Source organism: Drechmeria coniospora, chromosome 02 (genome assembly GCF_001625195.1).
Source record: "Drechmeria coniospora strain ARSEF 6962 chromosome 02, whole genome shotgun sequence".
Classification (NCBI taxonomy): Eukaryota; Fungi; Ascomycota; class Sordariomycetes; order Hypocreales; family Ophiocordycipitaceae; genus Drechmeria; species Drechmeria coniospora.
Window position 1 is genome coordinate 6,443,129 of NC_054390.1, and position 27,553 is coordinate 6,470,681.

The 27,553-nt window shown below is 56.8% G+C and overlaps 8 protein-coding genes across 8 annotated transcripts; 5 read left to right on the top strand and 3 right to left on the bottom strand.

Annotated features, from left to right (window-relative positions):
* Positions 1-758: 758 nt before the first annotated feature.
* DCS_04878 (fatty acid desaturase) lies at positions 759-2,719 on the top strand (the record flags this gene model as incomplete). Its single annotated transcript, XM_040802184.1, has 4 exons — positions 759-799; positions 848-1,014; positions 1,106-2,334; positions 2,390-2,719. The coding sequence occupies 4 exons, from the start codon at positions 759-761 to the stop codon at positions 2,717-2,719; spliced, it is 1,767 nt and encodes a 588-aa protein (XP_040657217.1).
* Positions 2,720-3,470: 751 nt separating this feature from the next.
* DCS_04879 (uncharacterized protein) lies at positions 3,471-3,997 on the top strand (the record flags this gene model as incomplete). Its single annotated transcript, XM_040802185.1, has 3 exons — positions 3,471-3,485; positions 3,538-3,858; positions 3,917-3,997. The coding sequence occupies 3 exons, from the start codon at positions 3,471-3,473 to the stop codon at positions 3,995-3,997; spliced, it is 417 nt and encodes a 138-aa protein (XP_040657218.1).
* A 1,394-nt stretch (positions 3,998-5,391) lies between these two features.
* DCS_04880 (uncharacterized protein) lies at positions 5,392-10,813 on the top strand (the record flags this gene model as incomplete). Its single annotated transcript, XM_040802186.1, has 5 exons — positions 5,392-6,244; positions 6,298-7,038; positions 7,090-7,161; positions 7,363-8,173; positions 8,233-10,813. The coding sequence occupies 5 exons, from the start codon at positions 5,392-5,394 to the stop codon at positions 10,811-10,813; spliced, it is 5,058 nt and encodes a 1,685-aa protein (XP_040657219.1).
* A 356-nt stretch (positions 10,814-11,169) lies between these two features.
* On the bottom strand, positions 11,170-11,736 carry DCS_04881 (uncharacterized protein; the record flags this gene model as incomplete). The annotated part of the gene is made up of 3 exons (XM_040802187.1): positions 11,170-11,261; positions 11,364-11,470; positions 11,651-11,736. 3 exons carry the CDS (start codon positions 11,734-11,736, stop codon positions 11,170-11,172), a joined length of 285 nt encoding a protein of 94 aa, XP_040657220.1.
* Positions 11,737-12,454: 718 nt separating this feature from the next.
* On the top strand, positions 12,455-13,152 carry DCS_04882 (uncharacterized protein; the record flags this gene model as incomplete). Its single annotated transcript, XM_040802188.1, has 3 exons — positions 12,455-12,694; positions 12,789-12,925; positions 12,999-13,152. The coding sequence occupies 3 exons, from the start codon at positions 12,455-12,457 to the stop codon at positions 13,150-13,152; spliced, it is 531 nt and encodes a 176-aa protein (XP_040657221.1).
* A 654-nt stretch (positions 13,153-13,806) lies between these two features.
* Positions 13,807-19,149, bottom strand: DCS_04883 (Rho guanyl nucleotide exchange factor; the record flags this gene model as incomplete). Its single annotated transcript, XM_040802189.1, has 3 exons — positions 13,807-14,784; positions 14,872-15,525; positions 15,589-19,149. The coding sequence occupies 3 exons, from the start codon at positions 19,147-19,149 to the stop codon at positions 13,807-13,809; spliced, it is 5,193 nt and encodes a 1,730-aa protein (XP_040657222.1).
* Positions 19,150-22,448: 3,299 nt separating this feature from the next.
* Positions 22,449-23,968, bottom strand: DCS_04884 (Homogentisate 1,2-dioxygenase; the record flags this gene model as incomplete). The annotated part of the gene is made up of 2 exons (XM_040802190.1): positions 22,449-23,627; positions 23,678-23,968. The coding sequence occupies 2 exons, from the start codon at positions 23,966-23,968 to the stop codon at positions 22,449-22,451; spliced, it is 1,470 nt and encodes a 489-aa protein (XP_040657223.1).
* A 1,699-nt stretch (positions 23,969-25,667) lies between these two features.
* On the top strand, positions 25,668-27,233 carry DCS_04885 (O-methylsterigmatocystin oxidoreductase; the record flags this gene model as incomplete). The annotated part of the gene is made up of 1 exon (XM_040802191.1): positions 25,668-27,233. One exon carries the CDS (start codon positions 25,668-25,670, stop codon positions 27,231-27,233), a length of 1,566 nt encoding a protein of 521 aa, XP_040657224.1.
* Between the last annotated feature and the right edge of the window lie 320 nt (positions 27,234-27,553).

Sequence of the window (27,553 nt, forward strand, 5' to 3'; positions counted from 1 at the left end):
TTTGTACAACTAAATGTAAAGTAAGTACGGAGTACATGTACATATTAATACGTACATTACAGTACTGTAAATGCTGAACTGGAGGCGCTCAAATGCAGCTTGTAGGAACGGAGTACTTATACAGAATATTTCGTCATGTTGTCGTGGCCGATCCAAAGCAGGCCTAGCTTAATGTCTCGCCGTATGCGGCGCCAAGAAGCTGTCAACGGGCCGGGTGTCACCCCTTTTCCCACATTAAGTACACCGTAAGCGTTTTCCGTAGTTCTGCACTTGTATTAATTAATTAATATACGGCGTAATTGCCACCGACAAAGTATTCCACCTGCCCCCCACTGTTTCAAGCAAATGAGTGGCCCTAGGAGTTCGTGACGAGCCTCTAGTTGTACTTATATTGTACAAGCGAGATGCAGTAATAATGAAGGAGCGCGCGGAGAAATTATGAGCATGTCACCCATGATTCCAGGGGTTATTGATCAATCATTGATTACAAGTAGATGAGTCCTGCTTGCCTACAGTGGACATAACCAGGGTCCAGAGCCTCACAGGACCCAATCGAACAGTTTGGCATCAAATATCCGGCTTTGTCCGCAACCGGCACAGTCAGGGAGGCTGAGCGCGCGCAGTCTGCAAAACCACTTCAAAGTTCACTTACGACGGACTTTGCTTGTAGGTTTACAACTATTGAGGAATGCCTGTACTTACTGTACTGTAGAGACTGTACCCGTATCCGTACCCGTAGTTCACCTCCTCTACCTCCAATGCATCCATCCATTCTTGGTGGGGCGATGGCGACCTGTCTGTGAGCCCTGTCAAGCTCCGCTTGTCGGTGATCAAACGCGAACTACAGTATTATGGAACTTTTCCTGCAGTTGGTAAGTACAGTACTGTACAGTACTTACGCATACGGAGACGGTACTCCCCGTTCTCTGTCTACTTATACAAGTACTGTAAGTACTGTGCTCGTACGATCACTCGTAATCCGTACCTTAACGCATGTGATTGGTACATATGAGCGTAAGTATATTAATTACTATTCCTTACACTCCACACATGCACGTGTACGTGCAGGAAGTGTGTTGACGATTGCTGTACAACACATCTACAGACACACCCGGCCCAACACTCCCAGCCCAGCAGCACCCAGGCAGGCACGGTAGGGGCGTGAGAGAAATTCTCACCATCCCTCTCACTCTCTCTCTCTTACTCTCCGTCTCTGTCTGTCTCTTTTACTATCTCGCACGTATCACTGCACAGTACAATGCTCTCGTAAGAGATTGTACAGAGTACGAATCAGAATCCTCATCGATGGAGAAACACATCGTCTTCGACGGTGCCTTGACACGTCCCGACCTTCTTGTCCTTAAGAACCTCGCCAAGGACGTCGAGCTCGTTGATGTTCTTGACAGCGACTCTGCGACCGGTCGTGACTCTGGCATCGGCTCCGAGGTGAGCTCTCAGCATGACGAGGAACTCGCACAGCTTGACGAGGCCGGCGGCGGCACTCTCGATACCACGGCCAAGGATGTTGCTCTCCTCAAAGCCATGAGAGATCCCAGCAGCGACAGCTTCGAGCCCACCGTACTGCTCACCGTCGACGACTATAGTGCCCACGTCTCGCCCGCCATCGACAGGTACATTCTACAACCGTACGTTGCCTGGGCTCGAAAGGTGGCCCGATATGATACGGACGTTGCCATGATCAACCACCTGATCATCTACTTTACCACGTCCGTCCCCAGCGCCGTCTTCCTCTACCGGCACTTCACCTATACCCACGGAGTGCTCCATACGGCCATGCAGTTCTACCTCCTCGGTACCTACACCCTGATGATGCACCAACACATACACCAGCGGGGTATCCTGGCCAAGAGGTTTGCTTTACTCGACAAGCTCTTCCCCTACATTCTCGATCCGCTCATGGGTCATTCGTGGAATACCTACTACTACCACCATGTCAAGCATCACCATGTCGAGGGCAACGGCCCCGAAGACTTGTCCTCGACGCTTCGTTACCAGCGCGATAGCGCCCTGCACTTTCTCCACTACGTCGGCCGATTCTTCTTCCTCGTCTGGCTAGACCTGCCGCTGTACTTTGTTCGAAAGAATCGTCCCATGATGGCGGTGAAGTCGTTGGGCTGGGAGTGTCTCACCTACCTCTTCTATTACACCATGGCCACGCGCTTCGGCGGCAAGGCCACCACCTTCGTCTATCTTCTACCCTTCCTCCTCCTGCGACTCGGACTCATGGTCGGCAACTGGGGGCAGCACGCGTTTGTCGATGCAGACGAGCCCGACTCTGACTTTCGATCGAGCATCACCTTGGTCGATGTCGCGGTATGTTAACCCCCCGTGAATCGACCATGCTTGTAAGCTGACAAGTAGATTGCAGAGCAACCGATTCTGCTTCAACGATGGCTACCATACCTCGCACCATCTCAATCCGCTGCGGCACTGGCGCGACCATCCGATCTCGTTTCTTGAGCAGAAGAAGACGTATGCGAAGGAGGGCGCCCTTGTCTTTCACAACATTGATTTTCTCATGATTACCCTGCGATTGGTGCTCAAAGACTACGAGCATCTGGCCAAGTGCCTCGTGCCCATGGGGGACCAGATTCGACTCACCATGGATGGGCGAATCGCGCTGCTGAAGAAGTTGACAAGGCGCTTCAGCGAAGAGGAGATCCAGGAAAAGTTTCGGAAAGGACGCAAATCCAGCTGAGACTTACCCACAGCATAGAACTGTGAGCCAGAGAGACAGGTCAGGGTCACGTGCGCCCGTACTAGGAATTGAAGAGTGCGACTCGGACTTCATGGAAGCACCAAGGTGTCGAAAAGCACGAGTCAATTTCGACGGAGACAGGAAGGCTGCGACTTGCATTGAAGGAAGAAACGACACGGCTTGGAATAACGGCTGTCGTCCGTACTCGATAGATCGAACCGATCTGAGGAAGAGGAGGCAACGGAGCAGAGGGAGAACAGCAGCTGAGAACTTGTGCTTTGTTGATACGGAGTGATGTTGAGGACATGATGGGTCCTTTGGTGTACCACAAACCCTGCGACGCTGCGCGACATCGCAGGAGTCTTGAGAAGGCTTAATGAATGAATCAATCAGTCAATCAACCAACCTCTGATGTGTCGAGCAATGAGTTAATGCAGAGGGCAATACCGAGTATTACTGTGCAATGCCGTGTAATTAATGCACAGAAAGTACCGAATGTATCTGTACTTACGGAGTAATACTTGGTACAGCACTGAAGTACATGAACGCTGCAGTCTAGGCGTGCAGGTACGTACCATCTCACGCGACGTCATGTGGAGGACCATCTGGCGGAGCTTTGTGACTCGGAGTCCGTATCCGATTTAGCATGACCGCGAGAACCTCACCTCACCTTCCACAAGCTTCGCAACAAGCATCAACGCCGTCCAAACACCCGCCGAACCGATTTGCATAGCTGCATTCTTCTCCAAAAATGTTTGGCTCATTCGTAAGTGAACCCAAATGCGGCGAAAAGCCCCACTCTCACGGTCGGCAAACAGCGCAAGACGCTCGACATCGTCACTGTCTTCCACAAGGCTGGCTCCCCTGCTTCGACCAGGGTCGCCAACCTTCTGAAGCAGATGTCAGTCAATGCCCAGACGTCGGCGACCCAAGACCAAGCCAGCGAAGCGTCGAAAAAGCCCTCTCGTGACCCGTTTGAGCTCGACATCACCGAGGAGCCCCCCACGCAGGAACAGGTCCAGACCATTTTGGAATACGTCGGCCAGAGCAACATCTCGCACGTTATAAAAGGTGCCACCGACGAGAAGGATGCGTTGAAAAAGTTCAAGCAGAACAAGGAGAATTTCCTTCGGCCTGTGGTAGGTTCCCCGATGTGCGTGCTCGGAAGTGGATTCGGCCTTGGCTAACGAAGGGCAGACGGTGGACTGGAACAATGGCAAGGCCATTGCTGGTGCCGACGAGTCCCAAATCCTCAAGCTTCTGAAGTCGAAGAATTAGATTCATTACCCATTTTCTAACGCAGCATACTGCTTGATTGTACATATACCCTACTTCACGGCCCATGGCTGGCCTCCGCGTTCAAATTGACGTCAAGTTCACGGAATATTGCATCCGCATCACTCTTGCCCATCAACACTGCATGTTCCCGGTCAATTCACACCCTATGATGGAAGGAGATACATGGCCTGCCTATAGGACGCGCACGCCCACCTTGACATGCTTGTGCTGGACATTCTGCTCGTCGAACCCGCGCTTGTCGGAGGGAAGGCTACGTGATTTCCACTTTGTACTCTGCTGACGAATACCAGGTGACCACTTCCTCACAGGCAACGAAATTGTGTAGACTCAAAGTCCAAGGCAACCATGGACCGAACATCGCCTATTTTGTGCGGGCATAACCCTCGCCGTTGCCTGGGCGAACAGACTGGGGCTCGTTCAGCCACTCCTCGCTGGTTCAAATTCACAGCATACACCTAGTTATTGCCAGGAACCACACGTGCACACCGATTTCTGATTCGCTTATCGAGCCCTGTTCGTCTCTGGAGTAGCCAGCTGAGAGTTTTCTCAGCCGCGGATGAGTAACAACTTGCTCGTTATCAAAAATTCCTCCATTCTTCGCTTTTCGTCCTTCCTTCCATAACCATCCCTCTCTCCTCTTCAACTTCCAAAACCGAAACCTGGCTCCTTTTTTCAAAGGGAAAAAGAATCTGTTGGCCTTCACGGCTGCTTCATCGCACCGAAGCTACATTCATTCCATACTCGCACAACGACGTACCCCTGCTAAATATCTTTGGAGGCTCACTCGCCACTTGCTGTGATATCGGCACACTGCCTTGAGCTATCGTCTGAATTGACAAAAGTCTTTCCCTCATCTACCTACACACTCGAAAAACTACCCGCCACCTTAACTCCACCGTCTTGCTTGGCGCGAGACCTTCCGCGTCGACGGTCCACTGACGAGGGAACCGAACCCACGTTAACCAGAGCATATTGACTTTGCTTTGGCAACGACGGTAGTTTTGGATAGTGCGCTGCCCAGCTGCAGCGAAAGCGCCTATTCAGCTGCGACATCTGACGAGTCTACGGCTGCTTGTATACGGCAAGAGAGCTGCTGAGAAGCAGGCCTCCTTTTTGTCATCTTCTCACGTCTGCCTGTGTACTCTACACATCATCGACAAGTGATATACCAAGCGCCTCTGACTACCTCGAATCTGAAATAGAAAGGAGAGGACATTCGACAGTGCTGACCTTCAAGATCGGCAGAAGCCAGCACTGCCGAGCAGCCGTTGTCGAGCTCCACGCGGACTGTTCGCGACTACCACATTGCTCCTGAGCACAAGGGGATATAGGAAAATAAGAAAAACGTCAGTTTGAGGTTGAGAATTGTCACCATGGCCACGATGAAGGGTGATAGCGGTTCGATCTTTAAGAATACTACCCCGACTATAACTCTCAATGCTCCTCATCCAGTGCTCGATGCGGCGGGTTTCCCCAAGAAGTTTTACAACGACCTCCCGCTTGGACAGCAGGAAGCATTTGCTCACTTCTATCCCAATGGACTACCTGTAACTTACGACATGGATCACGGAAAGGATTCTGGCGGCATCCCTCAACGCTACTTGGAGAATCATCTGCCTACCCGCTTCTACACCCACCCGCCTCCTAGCATTCAGGCCAAATTCTCGACCATGCACGGCCAGCAGGCCTCCCGCAAGCTCGGAGAACTGCTTCCGGAACGTCGCATACACCTGTGGAATCGTGACGAGATCCAATCCGTTTGCAATTCATTGCGCCGCGTCTTCTGGGCAGATATGAAGCGCATGCAGAAACCAAGCAGCTGGAACGACCTCTGGGATTATTTCGACCCATACGACCTCTACCACTATGGTGCCCTCAACCTCTGGAACATTCTCAATACTATTTTTGATGAGAATCAGATCATTAGCAGGGGATGGAATGCCGACGTATCGCTCGAGATCGGTCATTTTGCCGACAAATGGATTGAGACTCCCGAGAATGTCCAGAAGCTGAAGGAGTGGGATGGCATGGCAGGCCCTCTGGTGAGCCTTCTTTCAACCTCTGATTGGAAGTATGTCGGAAACCTCGAGGACGACGAACTGGGACTCCTCAGGTCCGCACTTAAATACCGCCGAGACTTGATTCTCTCGGGATTCCAGTCATTTTGCAGCGTTCCGACGGATGTCTTGACAGCTCATAACAGTGGAAACCTCGTGAACTGGCTTGGTAAGTGTTGTTTTCCGACACGCGCGAAAGCCACTTTGCTCACCAATTCTTAGCCGACTCACCCATCCTGAGTAGTAATGGTCTACCACTTCCTCCTGCGTCAGAGCCGGTTCACGAGCAGAGTGATAACCCTGCCTCGAACGCTGGTGCACCTTGCTTCGTGCAGAACGGCAGCCACTACTACCACCCCTTAGGGCAGCGTGCCCCTGCACTTGATCAAAGAACCGCTCAGCTGCCCAAGCGCGCCTCCTCTCTCGCGGTCGAGGCTCTCCAGCACTCTGTTGATGCAGCCACTGTGAAAAAGGGGCCAACTGGTGTGGCGAAGAAGCGTGACGTTGTCATTGCAATGGGCAGCAGCAGGCCTCCGCCTGCATGGAATCACCACGACACAAAGCCGACGAGCAGCACAGAAGTAGCTGAGCGTGAGACCGGGCCTCAGAAACAGACAACTAATCTGTCCGGATCTGTCTTCAAGAGCCGGTTGGAAGAAACGCAGCCAGTTGATTTGGCCGAAACTGGACACTCGGAAGTCAAGAGCGTTCATCATGACACGATGACCAAGGCTAGGCCTGGAGGAAATAGCGTTCAATCGGGCGTTGATGCTGACGAAAGTAGTCGATCCATTGTGACCACCACATGTTCCACGGCTTCGAATGAAAGCAATTACCAGGAAAAGGCTCACAAGGAAGCTCAGACTCAGTCCCGCCAAAGTGCTTGCCTCGAAGCCAAAACATCTCTTCAGACCGAATGCTGCCACGGTTCGGCAGACTTGACGACTGGCACAGCGCCAAAAAGTGACCTTGACGCTGCCAAAGTGTCCGAAGTGCTGCCTGACTAGGTATCAGACACAGCTCCGAAACTGAAGGCGCAGGAAGGACCGAGGATGGTGACTGAGACTCGCCTTGCTGACGGAGCGGGTGAGATGATGGCGTCTGGTGGAAGTGCAACCGTCCCAACGAAGAAATTCAACGTAGGGCCTCATGAAACAAATGTTTTTTGTTCCGCGAGACGAAAAATAGAAATGGAACTTGTCCCGGGGCACCGGCCCGTGTCATTGAATCACCCTTGCCCGCCACGACCATGGCAACCAAATGCTGAACCTGCTCGCTCTGCGTCAGCGGTGCAGCCGAGACGACTCTCAAAAAGCAATGTGCCCAGCTCCGTATCGGATGAAGATGAAGACGCTCATCCATTTCCGGAAATTGACGAAGTTATCAATCATCAGTTTGTTGCTGACAGCCTGGAGTTGCATCATCAGGGATCGGCTCCTGCCATCGACGCTGGACTCATTCAAGCCCGAGAATGCGGCCCTCAGTTGTTACCTCCGAAGCCTCCAACCGGTGGAATTGGTCACCGGAATCCGAAATCTCACAGAGGGAGCCAAGGCCCAAGCCCGAGAGGTGGACGTCGTGCTTCCCCTGGACCACATGACAATCACAACACCCCCTTGAGAGGCGGAATCTACCGCGGTGGCCGTCATGAAAAAGGTACGAATCGTGGAGGCTCGCACAATCAGAGGATTGATAGCATTGCGCCGACCCAGGAGCAGCCGTCGTATTACCAGACTCAGTCGTATCACCAGACTCAATCGTTCCGCACGGCTGCGGCGCACAACCAGCCGCAATTGTTTCCACAAAACAGAGCACACCGGAAGAGTGCATGGAATCCTCAGACGGGGTACCAATCTGAGGCGCACGCAAATACGGAGTGTCGCAACAGCCATCCTCATGGTAAGTTTTCCTACAAACCTTGCAACTGTCCCCAATGCAACGAACGCAACCGAAGCGTGTGGGTTCTCGCGTACGAGGGACCCGAAACCCCAATGGTTGAGATACAGGAGAAGGTAAAACTGGGACTTGGAAGCATGTTCGGCAGGGTTGAAGAAATGTTCCCTGTCGGCCGTGAAGATGGAGCTGCTTTTATCGTCAGGTAGGAAAAACTCTCGTCCCCTTCAAGATTTCGACTGTGTGCTGACCCAGGATGAATAGGTTCGCCCATGAATCGTGTGTTCCAGATGCTCTCATCTTTGGCTTCGGATATATACCAGAGCGACAACTTTCGGTAGCTATAAGCGCCGTCTATAGGTCCAAGTGGGTGAATTCGACCTGGCGCCAGAACGAGGACCTCGGTGGCAAGCAGTTCCAGCCAGCACCTCCCCCTGACCGCAAGACTCGCATGAATCCTCCGTTTCCACCTCTGCCACCGCCTCCAGGCATTCCCTTCGTGGCCAAGGGGGTTCAAACTCGGGCGCGCTCGGCATATCAAACGTTCCCTGGCGACCAGGCCTATATCAGTCGTCCCGTGCTGTACGGAGTCGAGAACGCGCTGCGTACTTCCGATAATTCCTTGCAGGCTATTCCTCTCGTGCATACCTCGCCAGAGGTTATCAAAGGTCGCGGTGACAGTTTACAGTCGAGAAAGTCAGGGGCCGCGAGGGACGTTCACGTCGTCTTGCCGGGGTCACCACCCGATTTGCGCACCTGTGTGCCTCGAACTCCGACCGCACTCGAGGACATGGAGAGAGCGAAGGATACCAGTGCTCAATCTAAACCGCCTTCGGAAGAAGTGCTGAGCGATGTAAATTTTGTTGACGATAGTGACCTTTCGACCCCGAGGAGCTTTTCACGCACCGGTTCGGCCATCAAGGCTCGTGTCTCCCTACCTATGGTGTCGCCGGAACTGTTGAAGACTGTGACGGTAATGCACGCCACGCAGCCCGAACCGGAGAGCGACCAGGTTGAGGAACGAGAGCTGGATGTCCCTGAATCCCCCACCCCGAAGCCAAGGCGGCTCAAGACCTTGATTGCCGCGGACAATTTCTCAGTGGCCACAGAGATGGAAGCGTCGGGGCAGAGACCTGGCAGACGGACTCTCAGCACCTTCACGGACGAGCAAGTGAAGAGCCGTATGATGGATTGGCATAGGATTGTTATTCCCATGGACCCCCAGATCAGACGCAAGTCGACGGAGGGCGACCGAAGCGGAGGGTTGGTGAATGCAGTTTCAGCAACGACTGTTGTTCCGGGAATCTCCCGTGGAAAGTCAACCGTTGCAGATGATGCTTCCACTATGAGTTCTGGATCCCTGGGCCCTAAATTGTCTACTCCCGAGACAGGATCCAGCGACTCTGAGTATGAAGCACTGGTCGGCGACATGAATGAAAGATGGACTTTGCTTCCACCGAACGACACTGGCGACCAGTCGAGTAAGAATCAAGATATGGGACATTCTTCGCAGAAGGCCACGCCCTGCCTTTCGCATGCGCATACTGGACAGAAGATGACACGTTTAGGTGGCGAACAGTTTCCGAATGACTTTGTGCAGACTTCTCGGAAGCACGGCCACACACACATTCATACGGCTCCAAGTGTTGCAACTGATAACTCCGATCAGGAGACTCTTGGGCAGTCGTGCAGTCAAGACCGTTCATTCTCTCGCGATGGCTTGGAAAGCATTGGCCATGCGCCGGAGTGTGGCCAGGGAACGAGCAAGAAGAAGAAGAAGGGCGCTTACAAGAAGAGTAGGCCGCAGCGAACGGTTGCCTCCACGTCCAAGTCACAATCCGAGGTTGCACACCTTCAGATGGAGGACAGTGCCTCGGGATCAGGTCCAGAGCACGTGTCACAGGCTGGTATCGCCGAACATTCGCGGTCTCCAAACCAAACGTCAATCAGGGTTGCACCGACATCGGGATTCGTGGATGCCGGTGAGGGTGACAAAAGAGCAGAGAAGTTCAAAGGCCAAGGCCCCAACCAAAGGAACGAGTATCGAGCAAAGGCGGGCGGGTCTTTGAAGATGACCAGGAAGCGTAGAAACCGACCGGGGGCTATTCAAACCTGCGTTACCGAAACGCCAGATCACTCTGCCGGCCCCAGCTTCCCACCCCAAACTCTTTGCCGTGTTTCTTCCCGTGAATCGGATCCTAGTTTAGGACTACAGGCACAACAGAGATCTACGGGGCAGCCTGTGAAGGTTGTTTTGCTCAACCCGCGAGCCGAGGCTTTTAAGTCACCAAAGATCGGGGTAGAAACGGCTGGAACAACGGGAGCAGGTTTGACGAAGAAGGAGAACGGAGACGATTCGATTTCGCAGAAAGTAGGCAAGGAGAAGAAGGATGCTGAGGACTCTTGGGATGAAGAGAATGGGGATGAGACTACCCCGAAGCAGAATTCTCCTCGTGTGGTGCCGCCTGAGCTGGCGGCAGGGATCTATTGGAAAGGCAAGGGGCGTGATGTGCAGAGACCTGGGCCGGCGGTTCAGCAAGTTCCGACTTGCAAGGGACCACAGCGGCATGCAGCGAAGGCGACGGCGAAGGCGACGACGAAGCACGAGGGAAGGGCTGAGACAGGCCCCTCACCGGCTACGTCGGCAAAGAAATCGCCAATGCTGGCGGGTGTTGTGACGGAGGACTGGCCCTCGCTGCCGGGACAGGAAGCTCGCTCCTGCAGTAATACTGACGTGTCGCAGACAGGTCACTGGGGCTCCAGACCAGGTGCTTTCCGCGCGGAGGGATCGGCTAGACAGAGTGGAGAGGACGGAGAGCAGGAAGAGGAGAGCAAGGAGAGCTAGAGGATGGAGGAAGCAGGGCAGCGGGAGGGAGCAGAGGAACTTGGGGCGCTAGGATGTTGCTATTGCTACTTTTTGAGGTGGTTTTGAACACTTTCTCGGAGCGTTGATAGATAGTCGGGCGTTATCTATCCAATTGAGCAAACTTTTGACACTGGCCCTGCTGAAGCGCGCAACACAGACAGGAGAGGACGAATAAGGTGGTGGCGTACGTAGTTGGTCATGGTGATAGGGCTCCCATTCCGCTCTTGAACTTATTATACAGCGACACGACTCCGCTGGCGTCCATGGCCATCATGAATGAACTACCCAGTTGTCCGTCCGTCCGTCGGTCAATTCGTCCCATGTTGTCTGAACGATCACGGATTACTCTTGACCAAGTCGGTGACGGCGACCTCGATCTGCTTGTCGGTCATGCCCTCTAACGTCTGCTTTTTCTCCACACCAAAATCTGCAAGGCGAACGGGTCAGAAACTCGGTCCCGACGGGAGGAGAGAAGGGGGATAGGGGTTCTCGTCGGCGAGGAAGCGAATAGAGAAAGGGACCGACGAACCGTATCGGGCGTAGATCTTTGGTACCGTGCCGGCGGCTTCGCGGATGAGGATGGGGAGGGATGGGTTGTTCTTCTTCATTGTTGGATACGCGCGGGCGAGGAACGAGCTGCGGAAAGGGAGTCAGTCCAAAGCAATGGTAAAAATAGAGCGTCATGAGGACATAGCCTCTGGCAGATCCCGTGTCATATCTCTGCGATGCGAGCCTTTGCCCTCATCGTTGTCTTCGTCCGCAATGCCGCAAGGGGAGGAGATGGTATGGAAGGGGGGGCGGGGGGGGGGGACGAACCGGACGGCGGCGCTGTGCTCGGATGTCTGACAGAACTGGAAGCGCACCTCCTTGAGCGCCTTGGTGAAGACGTATTTGGCCGACATGGTGGCGGGCGGACAGGCGGGCGGGTGTGGAAGTCGACGACGGAGAGGGAAGAGAGGAGCTTCCTTTCGAGTCCGACGATGTGAGGTTACGCCTACAGTATGTGATGTTGGACAAGTACAGCATAGTACGGGAAGGTACATACACTTGCGTGGTGAACACGTAAAGCCACATGTACCAGAACGTACTGCCGAGTATTCCATGTAGAGTACTGTTACAGTTGAGTTAGGTACTAGCACTGCCATGAGTGTGCCGCTAATACCCCCGTAACTCTACTTGCCCGGGGTGTCACGACTCAGTAATTAAAGTGGAACCGACGTACTGGAACGCCTGTAATTAACTGGTGGTGCTAGTTTGTGCAATGTCCGGTCTCGCTCGGTAAATCTACGGGCGGGATATTAATTGACCGCCTCAAGAAAGTCGTTGGGCGCGCACCCAGACGTTCGTTCACTTTATTCATTCAACTTCCTTGACGACGACCCCTGTCTCGACTTCCGATCCCGAGCACCGCTGTTTCCTTCGTCTCTACTCAAAACGCTGAACCGTGAGACCACACGATTCCCGCCATCTATCACGGGCCCGCTGCCGTCCTACTGATACCTTCTCTCAACCGTTCCTCTCTCACCGTCGGCCGTCTCCTCGCTTCCCCTCCTCCCCTCTGTCCGGCACTACCGCACGCCCACCCTCTCTCGACTAAAACGGCTCCTTGATACCATCAGCATGTTCTCCGCGAGTACCACCCTCCGCGCCGCCCGGCCAATCTTCCGCCAGTCGGCCGCGACGCCCTTCGCCCAGGCCCTTCGTGCTCAACGCCCACAGCCGCAGTTCCAGTCCCGCTTCCGCGACGCCGGCAAGCGGTGGCAGAGCACTGCTGGCCAGCAGGAACAGAGCTGGTTCAAGCGCGCATGGGAGAGCGAGATCGGCATCAGGACAGTGCACTTCTGGGCCCCGGTCATGAAGGTGCGTTACAACCTCCCCGAGCAACTCCCAATGCCCTTCGAAGCCTCCCAGCAACGAACAAAATGACGGACCGAGGGACTGATCATCGCCGCAGTGGGCCCTCGTCCTCGCCGGCATCTCCGACTTCGCCCGCCCTGCCGAGAAGCTCTCCTTTACTCAAAACTTTGCTCTTACCTGCACGGGCATCATCTGGACGCGCTGGTGCTTGATCATCAAGCCCAAGAACTACCTGTTCGTCACCCCATGCCCCCCCCCTCCTCCCTCATGTTTTCCTTTCTACCGCCAGATTCTGACTCGATCGCAGCCTCGCCGCCGTCAACTTCTTCCTCGGCCTCGTTGGCATCACCCAGTGCACCCGCATCGCGCTGTACGAGTCCAGCAAGAAGAAGACCGCTGCCGAGGTCGTTGAGGATGTCAAGCAGGACGTCAAAGACGCCGTCAAGGCTGTCAAGGCATAGATTTCCCACCTGTCCAAGGTAGATGATCACCTGAGTATATGCGCAACCTCGCGCATCTGGGACAGAAATTGCGGGGGGCAAGTGCTTGCCATGGGGATCGGTTCGCCGCACGCCAGAGCAGGCAGTGAGTGCCTCATCGTCGACGATTTCGTTGGTATGCACAGCCCGGGACCTCCTTTTGTTTGCTTCCATGCAACACCATATCGAAAACGTCGATGGGAATGAGCAATAAAAGCACGACAGTTAAAAATGTCTATTAGCACCGTCAACTACCCCGGCTCCAGTAGGATATATCCAGCCTATTGCCGCCCGAACGCCATGCCACGCCGCAGCGAATGCTCAGCCCAGCGCCTAGGCCTCCGCACATCCGCGCCAACTCGGGCCTTGCATGTAGCCAAGTAGACCCGTAAGAAGCCTGCAATTCGCGCAATAGTGCTGAGAGGCTCCCGGAATATGCTCGGGAAAAGACCGCATCGCCTACCCTCGAGGCGGGCATTCATCCCACAGGAAATCCACCATGAATCCTCATTCATCGTCATCTTCACGTGACTCATCGTACAATCAATCGTCTGGTCGCCCCCCTCCGCGTGCTCTCCTTCTTTCTCGACTTCCTCCATCACTCGGTCGAGAGGACAATAGGCACGATGCTCCATCCTACTCAGCATGGCCGTCGTTGAGGAGCATCTCCAGCACGATCTGCCTGCCTTGCAGCTCAGGGTGGCACATGGCCACCTTGACCGTCCCCTTGGACGTCTCTCCCGCCGTCTGCAGCTGCCCGTTCTGGCCGAACGCGAGCTGCGACTGCGCCGCGTTGCCGCCCGTCGGACCTCGGATGCCAAAGTCGATGACCCGGACGTCGCGGCCGGCGATGATCTGCCGCAGCCGCCCGTTCTCGGCGTTGCGCACCTCGACGTAGTCCTCGTTGAAGAGCAGTAGATACTGCCCGTACATGCTCGCGCCCCTCGCCTTCTTCTGCTTGCCCGTGTACTCCATGATGAGCGTGCGGCTGATGTCGCCGTGCTTGTCGACGTAGACGGCGCAGTCTTCGTACGTGCAGATGAACTCGTTGTCGTTCAGCCGAAACATGCCCAACGGACGTTGGTCGCGGATCCGCGAAATGATGTTCGCTATCGACGGCGCCTTGATGTCCGGTATTGACATGGTCTGCTTCTTGTCCAGAGTGAGCATCTCGATCCCCTTGGCCGTCGCCACCGCGATGTACGTCTGGAAGAGGCTGAGGGAGTAGCATTCGGTCGGCAGGTAAAACTCGTCAAAGTCGCGGAACGACTCGGTGCTTCCGGCGCTGCCCTTGCGGCCGCCGAACAGCCGCGACTTCTTCTCCGACGTCTTGTGCAGGATCGGCTCGAGCACCTTGAAGGACGTGTGCAGACCCTCCTTGCGCTTGTAAAACACCAGCATCCGATCCTTCATCCGTGCCGTCGCGAAGTAGGTGACGTCCTTGGCAAGCCGTTGGGGCGCCCGTCGCGAGTTGTCGTTGACCGGCGGAGCGACTTCCGCCGTCGGGGCAACGACCTCGAGCGGGTACGAGATGAGCGACTTGTCCGCGATAATGAGGCACACGGAGAACTCCTCGAGCACAGCTATCTGAGTGACGCGCGTGACCTGAATCGCCTGCAGAATAGCCAAACAAAGCGCTCGTTAGAACCTGTTTGATGGGTAGGGGGGAGAGGCCGGGGGAAAGGAAAGGGGAAAACGTACCCGACGCCATCCTCGGGGCTCGGCTGGGTCGGAGACAAAGACGCCGTAGTCGGTGCCGATTGCGATCAGCGACCTGCCAAAGGCTGAAAAGCCTGCTGCGCAGTTGACCTGGGCCCGGCACACCGGCGCAATGCCCTGACCGGAGCCCACGATCTTTTCAAGGTCCTTGATGGCCCGGTCCAGCGGGGTGCCCTCGACGGGAACGCCGGATAACCTTGCGTACGGTGAGCTGGTGTCGTAGTGAAAGGAGACATCGGCGAGGACGCGAAGCCGGAAAGGCTCGGCATTTTGAGAAAACAAGGCCTTGGCGTGCCTCGTCTTTGCCTGGACGATGCGAGTGCACCAATCCATACGATCTCGTGCTGACGACGCGTACAACGTGTAGACGTCGTGACCGAGGTGCTTGATCTTGAAGGGGTACAGGATCTTGCCCTCGGACTCGTTGGACGTGCTTGGAGCCAGAGAGGCCATCGACGAGCTGGTAGCCGTGTGCTCCATCCCCGGCCGCACCGCGCCGTTACTGGTCACCTTGCTGAGCTGTGTGGTGGATGCCGAGGCTATCGTCGTCCGGCCCAGGGGTGCCGTGATACCCTTTTGCTTCATCAGCGGCTCGTCGGTCATGCTCTCGAGGAACAGCAACGGCATGGGAATCGGCTGAGGTGAGGTCAAGTTAGCATGGACCGGTCGCGCTCCGTGGCGTCAAGGGGGTTCGCTTACCTCTCTCGAGACATCGTACTTCTTCTCCCCCCTGTTCTCCTTGGGGGGGAGAACCTTGGCCAGGATCAGGTAGTGGTCAAAAAGCAGCGCATGCGTGTCCACCCAACGCATGCCCTTGGAGCCCATCCTCTGCAGCTCGCCTTCCATGATGAGGACTCGACCGAGATGGTCGAGGTTCAGGACCGACTGGAAGCCCGGCCGCAGAACGAGCATGCGATCGAGCTCCATCATCTGCACCCTCTTGTTCGTCTCGGCCACCTTCGCGTCGCACTCGTGAGTCACCGTCTTGATCTCCTGGATGGCCTTTTGCAGGTTCGCCTTCTCCTCACTGTCGCCAATCATTTTGTGCTCCACGCTCTCCAGAAGGAGGATGTAGCGCTGGAGACGCTGCAGAGGGGTGATGAGGAAATGGGTCCAGTCCTGCTTCAGCGACGACTTGTGCTTCTGCCGGTCCTCGAGGAACTTTTTGAACAGAATGTTTCGATCGGCTTCCTTCCGGACCATGTAGGTGGCACGCGGATAACCGGTTGCGTATTCGACGTAGTCCGACTTGGCCTTGCGAATCCACTCGCGGAAGATGTCGCTAAAGCCGACGATCCACGGCCCTTGCTCGTTCTGCCGATACTTGAGCTGGGCCAAGAGGAACTCGCGATTGATGCGCAGCACCGTGTCGAGCTTCCCGAAGACGGCGCCCAGGAACTTGTCACGCTTGTCGGGATGGATCACCGGAGGATTCCGCGCTCGCAGGTCGTCTCGGTAGAGGGTGCGGAATATGTCGAGCTGCTTGATGTAGTTCTCCTCGCCCGTGACGATTTCGTGCAGGATGTTCTGCCGATCCACCTCCTTCTTCGGCTTCGACTCCCAATCTTCCTTGGTGAGGCTGTAGAAGACGTTCCAAGCCTCGCCCTTGGCGTCGTCCGGCGAGAGGTCGTCGAGGTCCACCTTTTTCAACGTCCGCGTGCAGTGGTGAGAGTAGCAGCGACCAGCAACGTCGACGTCGTGGAGCTTGGGCGCGTAGCAGCCCGAGCCGCTCAGCTGCCAGAGGACGCCGGAGATGTGCCCGTCGCCGAACTTGACCCATTCCTCGTCTGGCAGGAGGGTGCTGGAGGCGAGCATGACCTTGACGACCTGGGCGCTGAGCATCTCGGCATCCGTTACGTTCATGGTGGGCACCTTGAAGGTGAACAGATTGGTGATGGCCTCCTCGATCGTCTTCCCCCTGAGATCGATCTCGCCCTCGCCCATGAAGCGCACCCAAGCCTCGATGCCGCCGAGGGCCCACGGCTCGGCGCATTTGCGGAAGTCGGACGAGGTCAGCTTCGACGGCACGAACTTCTTCTTCCGTCCGCTCGGCAGCGTGATGCTGTCGAACGCACCGCCGGTAGCGCTGGCGGGCGACTCGCATTCGGACAAGGGCGTTCCGTGGTGCGAAGAGACTTGCTGTTGCCTCGTCATCTTCTTGCGCTCTTCCGTCGCGTCTGTCCTCGAACGCGCAGGCGGCAGGACCTGGGGCGTATGGCTGTAACCGGAGAGCGAGATGGACCTTTCCGGCTGCAGCAACTGCTGAGCGCCGGCCTGACGGTACGCTTCCGGCCCTTCGGCTTGGTAGTAGCGCGCATCGGCGCTCATGGAATGCTGGTGCTGGCCCTGGGATCGAAGGCTGTTGTGAGCGGAGAGCATCGAACTGCTGTCAGAGCCGGGGCCCGGCGGCAAAGCCGGAAGCGGCCTGTTCCCGGTCAGACCCGGGTGGTAGAAGAGGTCTTGGTAGTCGTCCTTGCCCGGAGACTCGGCGTCGCTCGTCAGCGAGTGAACCGAGACCCTCTCCTCGTGGCCTTCTTCAAAGCTCATCCGCTTCTCCAGCGCCGGCTGCAGACCGCCGGTATCGCCGTAGTCGACCTCGGCGTTGTCGAAGGCCTGCGTGCTATCGTAGCTCTCACGGAGCGAGTTGTAGTAGCTCGGCGTCGGCAGCGGCCGGCGGCGGGCGTCTGCGGTGGACGAAGAAGCTGACTGGGTTCCCACCTCGGCCCCGTATGCCAGATGGCCGGCGTATCCGCCACTCAACATGCCGAGGTCGACGGTGCCTCGGCCAATTTCGCCGTCGCTGGACTCGGCTTCCTGTTCCTCCGGAGCAGGGGGTAGCGGGTTGGAGGCAAGACGGGCCGGCGGCTCGCCGGGAAAGGCGAAAGCGTTGTTGCTGAACCGACGGTCGTCCAACTCGGCCTGTTGCATTGCCAACACGCCAGCGGTGCCCTCTGGGTCGTCGTCATCGTCGTCGTCGTCGTCGTCGACGTCGTGGTATTTGTCGTTGTGAACAACATGGCGAGGGGATACGAGGCTTGCGGACGGAGAGTGGGAGGCCCTGGCGCCGGGGCTCTGAAAGCGCAGCGGTTCAACCGGCGGGCCAGGCGGCGGGCCAGGCGGCTGCCCGTTGGCCGGTGAGGACTTCTTCCGCATGAGACTCGCCGCACTCAGCTCCGCCTCGAGTTCCTGCATGATGCTATCGGACGTTTCGTGCTCCTCGGCGCAGTCGGAGCGCAGGGGGCGGCCGGCCTCGTCCCAGTAGGGCTCCTCCTCCGGCACGTCCGCCATTGGCCTCTCCGCCGGCTTCTCGACGGGCCGTCGTGGCAGCGGCGCATTGGTCGGGTGCCGTTGCAAGCCAGTCGGTGACGGAGACTGCAGCGGCGCGGCGGCCCGAGGCGGCGTCTGCGACCCTGATATGGAAGGACGGCTGTAGTGGGCGGCCTCGTCGCTGGCTTGGTAGGCCGGGCCGGCTGGCATCTGCGACATCGAGGGATAGAAGGCGTCGGGGCCGGTCGGATACGGTGCGGTATTCTGCTCATCGACGCGCGATTCGTAGGTAGGGTACGGCGCCGATGCGTACGGAGACGGCTCGTAGGTGGGGGCCTGCGCGTGGGAAGGGGTGGGCACCTGGCCGGGCATCTGGTAGTCGGGCGAGAAAGCGGTGGGAGACAGCTGCTGTTGAAAGGCTCCGTAGGATGGCATCCCGGAACCAACCGAAGCTCCGTAGGCCTGCTCATGGCCATAGCCGTGATAGGTAGGGTGGCGCTGGGGAATGACTGCCGTCGTGGCCGCGTAGGCGGCCGGGTTGTATGCCGAGGGCGCATAGGCGGCCGGCGGGGACACGCCGTACGAGCCGAGGTCCTGGCTCGCGTACTGAGAGGAGGGATGCGGGTGATAGGGGAGAGAAGTCGACTGGGAGCGCTGGAAGTCGACAGCAGGTTGTTGGGCGAACGCTTGCGGGTTGTACGACGTCTGGGGCGCCATGGACTGGTAGGGATACTGATGTGGATGGTAGTTTGGCAAAGCGCTGTCGGCGGAACCAAAGTGTGGCCGACCGTGAGGGGGAGCGGATGGGTTGGAGAGAAACAGCTCGTCCTGGGCGGGCGGCTGGGAGGGCGGAAGGCGGTGGTAAGGCGTGTCGTCGCCGTCGACGAAGCTGGCGCTCCTTCGGACCGCTTGCTGGTCCGGGTGCTGACCGACGGGGTACTGGACGGGCGGCACCTGGCCATAGCGATGCTGGTCGGCGCCGTGAAAGGACATGACGGGCAGTCGACTGGTCGGTCAAATCAATGGCGGGCGAGGCGTCGGCGTGCGCATGCGCGAGTTGCTATCGTCGGCAGCAATTTGGTTGGCCCTGGAGCACGCGAGGAGACGTGGGATCATGGGGATATGATGTATCGCAGATGGCGTAGGTCGATGATGGATCAGATGGATCATGGAAAATAGGGGCCGAGGTTTGCCGTCGACTCGCGCTCTCACGATGTTGTCGGGCAGACGGTGGTGCGTCGACGGTCGAGGACGCTGCCGAGCGTCACGTCGGCCGCCGTGGTCCGAAAGTGACGCACAAGCTCATGCGCTGCGGTACGAAAGGAAGCCTCGTGGGGGTTGCGGAAGGTTCGTGTCCGAGGACCCGGGAGCGGCTCGGAGGGGGGCGGCTGTCTGACGATGCGCAAGTGGTGTTTCCTCGAAGGCCTCCAACTCGACTGTCGAGGTTGAGCATGGGATGAGGAGGGTGGTTCGGAATCGATGGAATGAACCGAGGGGCCGAGAGAAGGCTGCTGGAACTAGGGTCTACTGCCAAGGTATCCGTACGAGGGCATGACGATGGTAGGGATGCAGGCCGGGCCAGGAATAGGCTTGATGGAGTTTGTGTGCGAGTGCGAGTGCGAGCACGAGCACGAGCACGAGCGGATGAGGGTCGACGAGTAGGTGTAAGAATAGGTAATACGGTGGTGGTAATAATACCAAGTATCCGTCGTCGTACTAAGGTAGTTTGTACTGTACTAATTAGAGGTACGGTACAGTATGTGATCCATCCAGGTACGTACCTCGCGAGACTGGGGCGGGCGGCGTGAGAAAAAAAAGAGGGCGGCAACCAACGAAGTGCGCTGCGTACTCTGTTGTGCCCTCTTTTTTTTCCTCATACCGCTTCTTCCGCTGCTCAGACTCGCGCCTCCCATGTGGCTGCGTGCGGTGGGGCGGCCGGGCAATTGCAGGCCTCAGGAGCTGGACAGCGACTCAGTTGCTGGAGTGCCTGCTTGCCAGGTACTTGATCTAGTAGGTACTCACCCCGCCAGCAGGCAACTAGTGCCCAGTACTTTTTACTGTACTCTGTCTACCGACCGCCAGCCTGCTGTATTGACTGACGTAGGTAGCGACACTGCCACGATACCCGTGAACGGCCGTACAGTAAACATGGAGTACATGCTTCATGATGCACTTACTGCATGGTAGATTCACGTTCATGGTGTGTAGTCGTCCATACGGAGTACTTGGCGTGGTAGCCAATCCTAAACTCTCGGGGTGTAGGCAAGGAACAACACAAACACAGGCGCAGGCCTGCCACAGTTGCATGCTTGCGCGAGGCTGCGTGGTTGTGCGTCGTACAGCGTGGCGTGTGCTTTGCACTACTGTACTCCGTACTGTAGGTGCTGGTTGATTTTGAGTACCCCCGCTATTCTTGTACTGTACTTAAGTATTACTTACCTAGTACTCCGTACTCCGTACTTAGTGCCATCATAGGTACCCAGGTACTAGCGAACTAGCAGGCGAACTGTGGCTGGACATGCCACTCCGACGCATCCTCACACTCACACTCACTGTACAAGTGCTATAGATGCCAGTGCGTGGTCCTGCACAGCACGGCACTCCCCTCGCGAATAAAGTTACGTTACACCCGGCGTCGAGCATGCGCCAGACCCATGGCGCTGATACGTGCTGCCACATCGAAATTAGACACTGCTTCACCGGCCAGCACCTGCTTCCTGCCGGATCCAGGTTGATTCCCTCAGCCCTAGGTCCTAGCCAAGGGACCCGTGTCCACCTCCAGTCAGGGGCCAAAGGGCGCCAGCACGCGGCGGCGAGGGTCGAGCCAAACTGGAGACCCTGGTCCGTTCTGCCAGTTAGTCTCAATACAGTGCTTGTACACGCCTGCTGCGTGCATGTACTCTGTACTGTAATTATTACTTGCACTTACATGTGCAACTCACATGTGTACTTACCTAGTACTTACCGCAGGCAGGTGTACTTACTTGGTAGGTACAGTACATACTTGCATGTAATTACTGTACTTGCGTTGTGCGGGAGCAGCTTCATGATGAAGATGCGAGTACTCCGTAATACTCGTACTCCGTACTCCGTACTTACAGTATGGAATAATACCTAGTAGTTGTACAACTAATTACCTGTACTATTAATATACCTGTATTTTTATTGGTACGTAGTTGTACATGGATACTAAGTACTCCGTAGGCAAGCAAGTATTATACTGTACGGAGTACTTACTCATGTGCAAGAATATCCGCAATACGATCGCAGTTCGTTGGTACGGCCCATGGGTGACATTTGTCAAGCACACTCTCTCTGCCTCGCGTGTTTTTCGCACATCCACTGCACAGTATTACTTGCATGTTTGTGCGGAAATAGGTACATCTTAACACAAACGCAGCTATCGGTCGACCTCGCACCACGCGCCTGGAGTGAACGGACACCCATGACGCCTAACTGTCAAGCCTCGAAGCCACGACGCACCAATATCCTCAGGGGACGCATTCCACGGGCACCCCGTAGATCGAACCATACATTGCAGGCTGGGTAGGCAAAACGAACGTTGCCTGAACGTGCCCCCCCAATTGAATATGCAGTGCGCGTACGGCGTGTCCCGTACTGCTGTGCACAGTTCGCGCCCCCCGAGGAAAGTAGCGACTGCTTGATATTCCGCCTGGCCCTGGCTTCGGGTCGTGGACGGACCTGGGGTCAGAATGCGACGGCCAAGGGCGGCATTCCAACTCTACCACGAGAGCTCACGAGACCCTGCAGGGCATCCGGCATGTCTAACTTGGGGTGCCAGCATGCGTGCATGCACAGTGGGTGCCAGCGTGCTTGTGCATTTTCGTGCCAGGCATCGAACGCAAGGTTGGTAAGTACTCCGTTGGTAATTGATTAATTAATAATAAAAAAAAAATCAACAATAACAAGTACGTACTTGGGCATTGGCAGTTTATCAGATCGGCAAGCATTCGCGCAGCGGACGAGGGGTTCGATCGGTCAGGCTCCGACTTTGATCTGGCCACTTCCCTGTCCCTGACGTTTGGGGACCGATGACATGAATGCAACCTCGTGGCAGCAATTCCGTTTCAGCTGGACTTGGTATTGAATGATGATTCGCATGGTAGGCGGAGATCAAGTTCAACTCATGGTCCATCATACAAGCAATCGCGTCGTGGACAGCATGTACGCGTGCTTATGCACCTGCTACTTCAAACCAAGGCCGAGCCTTTGCTGCATGTCTGTCCCTCTGCCGCGAAAATTCGTCATGCCTTCGTCCCGCCTTCCCCTTTCTATCGCTTCATGCCGTCTGCCAGCGTCGGCAGCCCCGCGGCTTGCAGGTCGGCCTCGACTTCGTCCAGATGATCGAGGAAATGCGCCTTCATGCCGTCCCACTGCTCGGGCAACCTTTTTTGCCGGAGCCTGCCGCCGTCCCCTCGCAAGGCCCATTTGGTCAGGTAGAGCGGCACGCTGATGTGGAACATAAAGGCCACCGTCTCCTCGCCCATGACGATGCTCCGCAGGTGCTTCGTCGAGGCCTCCTTCCACGTCTCGTACGTCTCGCCGTGAGGCATGTAGCTCGCGACGTAGCTGAGGCCGCCGCCCGTCAGCCTGTGGCCGCCACCGCCGTGCTGCCCTCGCAGGAGGCCCATGACCTCGGTGCTCATGTTACGGTGGTAATACGGCGGCCGGAACGTGTCCTCGGCCGTGATCCACTTCTTGGTGAAGACGAGAAAGTCGGTCATGGACACGGCCGCCGTCTTGGACTTGGCCGCGAGCACGCAGTAGATTGTCGGGTCCGCCTGATCCTTGTTCGCGTTGGCCATGTTGACAAACTTCTCGACGTCGTACTTGTACGGCACGAGGTTTCCGTGCCACGCGACCACGTCGAATGGCGTGTGGTTCTGCTCGCATGCGTGGAGGGAGCCGGCCAGCTTGTACGTCATCCTCCACCGAGACTCGTCCACGTCGAAGCTCGCCACCGGGGACTCGAAGTCGCGCTCGAGCGCCATGCCGTTGGAGCCGACGGGGCCGAGCTCCGGCAGGTGGTAGTGCGCGCCAAAGATTTCCTGCACGTAGCCGCGGACGGGACCGTCGGGAAGCAGGATGCGGAATCGGATGCCGGCCTGGATCACCGCGAGCTCGCCGGGCCGAACCATGAGCCAGCCGAGCTCCGTCTGGATCTGCAACCTGCCGTGCTGGGGTAGGATGAGGAAGTCGCCGTCATTGTTGCAAAAGGCGCTGTTGGCCATCGATCGGTTGGCCGAGTATACGTGGATCGCGAGGCCTTCCCGCAGAGACGGATCGCCTTGACCTCCGATGGTCCGCATTCCCGATACGAAGTCGGTTCCGCCTGATTCGTCGTCGTCATCGTCGTCGTCGTCGCCTTCCAGCAAAGGAAGCGGGTCCCAGACCTCCTGGGAGGCGACAGATTCAACTCTGTCATTTGCACGAGAGAAGTAGGATTCGATCTTTGCCATGAGTTTTCAACGCATCATCGATGGGAAGATGCAGCACGTACGAGGGGATTTTCATCCGAAGGTGACATCTGTCCATGGGCCGCCGACGGTCGCAAGCGATACATCCAGACGTGCCGTATCGAGTCTCGAGCGGTGACGACGGCGGCGCCGTTCAGCTGCTCCGAGTAGAGGTCGTACTTCACCTTCTGGGGAACGTTGCGGCCCTTGGGCAGAACATTCGGAATGGCCTCGGAGGCGAACCTGTTGCCGAAGCCAGTCTGGTAGCGGTGTGGATCGGCAGCCGTTGGCTTCGCTTGGAAGGCTGTTTGGGCCGTGGCGCCCATCGGAGCCATTGCAGCTGTGGGTGACGAGCATACGAAGAGAATATCGAGAGATGCCCACTCACGACTTGGTAGTATGTGCGGAGTGAAGTTGCTCGAATAGAAAGCGCGTCGGGGTCAAGAACGAAAAGGAAACGGTGAGCGATCTGGAGAGGCGGCATCTTGTTCATGTAGTCCCCACCATTGGGTGGGAGTCCGGGGAGACGATCCTCCAGACTATTGCCTCATCGTACCCCACCTGGGATGATGTTGAAGCTCGCAATTTTGAACATACGGCAAAGCACAAGTGCTGCAAGTATGAAAAAGCTGAGGTGTCGCTGCCGTCTGCTTGTACGAGTTGATTCCTCCCCGCGCTCGCATCATCGACCGGCAGCCGGGGCCGTAAGCAGTGCACGTCGACCTCCCTGGCAATGCTACTTCCAGGCCTTTCCTGCCCGGTATTACTGTTATTGCAGGCTCTGCCTCGTATCGAACAGGCTACCCCGGCAGGCAGAGTGGGAGAGGGAAGTTGGGATTTGCTGCAACGGCGGTGGCGACTCGGCAGCTCGGCACCAGTTGCCGTGTTCACTTCACATCCCATCCCAGCGCGCCCAATCAATCGCCTGTTTGGTTTCGGCGCATGCCTCTCACAATCAGCACTGCAGTCGCCTTGCGTCTGCAACCATTCGCTCGCGGTAGGCAAGGCAACGTCGTGAGCAGAGTGAACCCAGGCGACACTGACGCCAGGATCGGCTGAATTGGTGAGGGCGAAAGTGCTCCAAGGATCGGGCCGCGTCCATAACGTCGGATGATGGACGGTGGAGTTGATGCCGTACTCGGAAACGTACCGCCTCGTTCGAGGCACGACGACAAAATACAAATGAAAATATGAAGTCACGAGGACGAGAAATATCAGGTGCTCGGTGCACTCGTGAGTGTTGACAGATAACGCACGGGATATATTGAGAGTAATGTATTGGTAGTTGCAGAGTATTCCATGCATGTCCTTAATACATGCAAGTACAGTAGTTGTACTCCGTACTCCGCATACCGTAGTTCCTTTGAGTAGGTGCAAAGGAATACTACTTAAGTACAGAGTACAAATAATGATGTACGTACAGTACAGTGTTGTACTTGCAGTACTTTCCATCCACGGGCTGACGCGATTTACATGTACTTATTTACTATTTACTACATGCACATGTACATGTACGGAGTACTCCGTTAGTGCCCGAGTCCACCCACACCAGCCTCCGTACCGTGTACTGTGTACTGTGAGAGAGGGTACTGTATCACTTGCACCTGAACAGTAATATTACAGGTACCTACCTAGCCGCAAGTACTCCGTACTTAAGTACTCCATGCTCCATCATATGAACCTAGTAGGTACTGGTGTGTTGTCAGACATTTCGTCTCCCAACGCTGCACGACCTCAACACGGCACAGCTGACGTCCACCTCGCAATCTTCGTATCCGGAAATGTATTTTCTGCAAGCAGCCCATGGCATGGAGTATCCGTCGCGATAGCCTACAAACGTCCAACACCTTGCGGCAGCGAGTACCACTCGTCGGCAGGGTCCGCGCCGTCAAGATGGGGCCATGAACCTGGCAGCTCCACCGGACCTGTCCGTCATGCTACTTCAGCCTCGTCAGCTTCTTCAGCACTCGGTCTCTATCATGGCTGTCCCAAGACGTCCCGGCTCCTTCCTGTCAGCTTTTCGAGCTGGACGACATGGCCTTCCTCCAGCACTTCTCTGGGCCGGCCAGCCTGGTCATGCTCGCACTGGCCCTCCTGCTCGCCGCCGTCGTCCATGGGCACACGTGGCGCACGAAGAGAAGCAGCCTTCCCCTCCCCCCCGGGCCACCGGCAGAGCCGATCCTAGGCCATCTGCGAATCATTCCGCCCTACAACCCCGAGTACAGATACATGCAATGGTCGAAGGACTATGGCTCTGATATTCTATCGCTCAGCGTCCTCGGCCAGCCCGTCATCGTCCTAAACTCGGTCCGTGCCGCCGTCGACTTGCTGGCCAAGCGAGGCGCCAACTACTGCGACAGGCCACGCTTCGTCCTTTTCGAGGTCATGGGCTGGGTCAAGACGCTGACGTTTTTGCGAAACGGGCCCGAGTTCCGCATCCACCGTAGCATTCTGCAAAAGAGTTTTCGCGAGAGCAGCATCCGCCAGTACCAAGGCCTGCAAGAGCGCGAGACCACCGTCCTGCTCAGGGGCATCCTCAACACACCGGCCAAGTGGGAAACGGTTCTGCGACGATTCGCCACCGCCGTCGTCCTTGGAATCGGCTTCGGTATCAAGATCGAGAGGGACGATGACCCCTTCATCCAGATCGCCGCCGACGCCAGCTACGCCCTCGGCCATGGCGGTGTGCCGGCCGGCACCCCGGTCGACTTCTTCCCCTTTCTCAAGGTGCTGCCGCGTTTCTTCCATGACCGGTCACTCAAGTTCGCCGCCGACTGGAGAGGGGCGATCCGCGCGCTGCATGATAAACCGTTCGATGCCGTCATGGCGTCCAAGGAGAGGACGCGGTCGCTGATGCAGCAAATGCTGGACCAGAGGGACGCTCAGATCGGACGGGGAGAGAAGCCGGAACTATCGCACGAAGATATCAAAGGGGCCGCCGCCACCGTCTTCGCTGCCGGCCAAGACACCATCTACGCCACCCTCGTCGTCTTCCTCCTCAACATGATTCTGCATCCCGACGTGCAGACCAAGGCGCGGCGCCTCATCGACGAGGTTGTCGGTCGTGACAGAGTCCCCTCTTTCCAGGACAGGCCGCGACTTCCGTACATTGATTTGATTGTTCAGGAGACGCTGCGATGGTGTCCCGTCTCGCCCCTCGGCGTCCCCCACCGCTCACTGGAGGACGACGTCTACGACGGTTACTTCATTCCCGCCGGATCCCTCGTGTACGCGAACGCGCGGGCGATGACCCATGACGAGTCGACCTATGCCGACCCCGAAAACTTCAATCCTGATCGGTACGTCTCCCGCAAGGAAGGCGGCCTCGGAGAGCCGTTCCCGATCGGCCAGTTTGGATATGGTCGAAGGGTGTGCATTGGCAAGCATCTGGCCGAGGCGAGCGTCTGGATTGTCGTTGCCTCCATTCTCAGCACCATGAATATCGAAAAGGCGAGGGACGAGAGGGGTCGTGATATCGAGCCAAAGGTGGAGTTCACGTTTGGCCTGACGAGCCACCCGAAGCCGTTTCCTTGTCGATTCGTGCCGAGGGATGAGAGGGCGGCGCAGGTCGTACGCCAATTTGCACATGTACATGAATAATCGAGTACTGTGCATCGGCATGCACCGTTCACCTTGCACCAACCTGCACGCGTGCGCACGTGTGCCGTAGATAAGCTGGGTATGACGTGGGGGGACTCGACTTGCAGATGCAGAAGATGCCGATTGGCATCGACCGTCATCCAAGACGACGCAACCTGCCATTTGTCAGCCGGATAATGGCGCGCTATCTAGCTGGTGCGATGGCAGAAGAACATGTAAGAATGACGGAGTGGTGGTCGAATCGGTGAGGGGGACGGACGGCCTCAGCTGAGTCGAGGGAACCCCACCGCCGTTCCATTACCCCCCCTTCGTAACTCCGC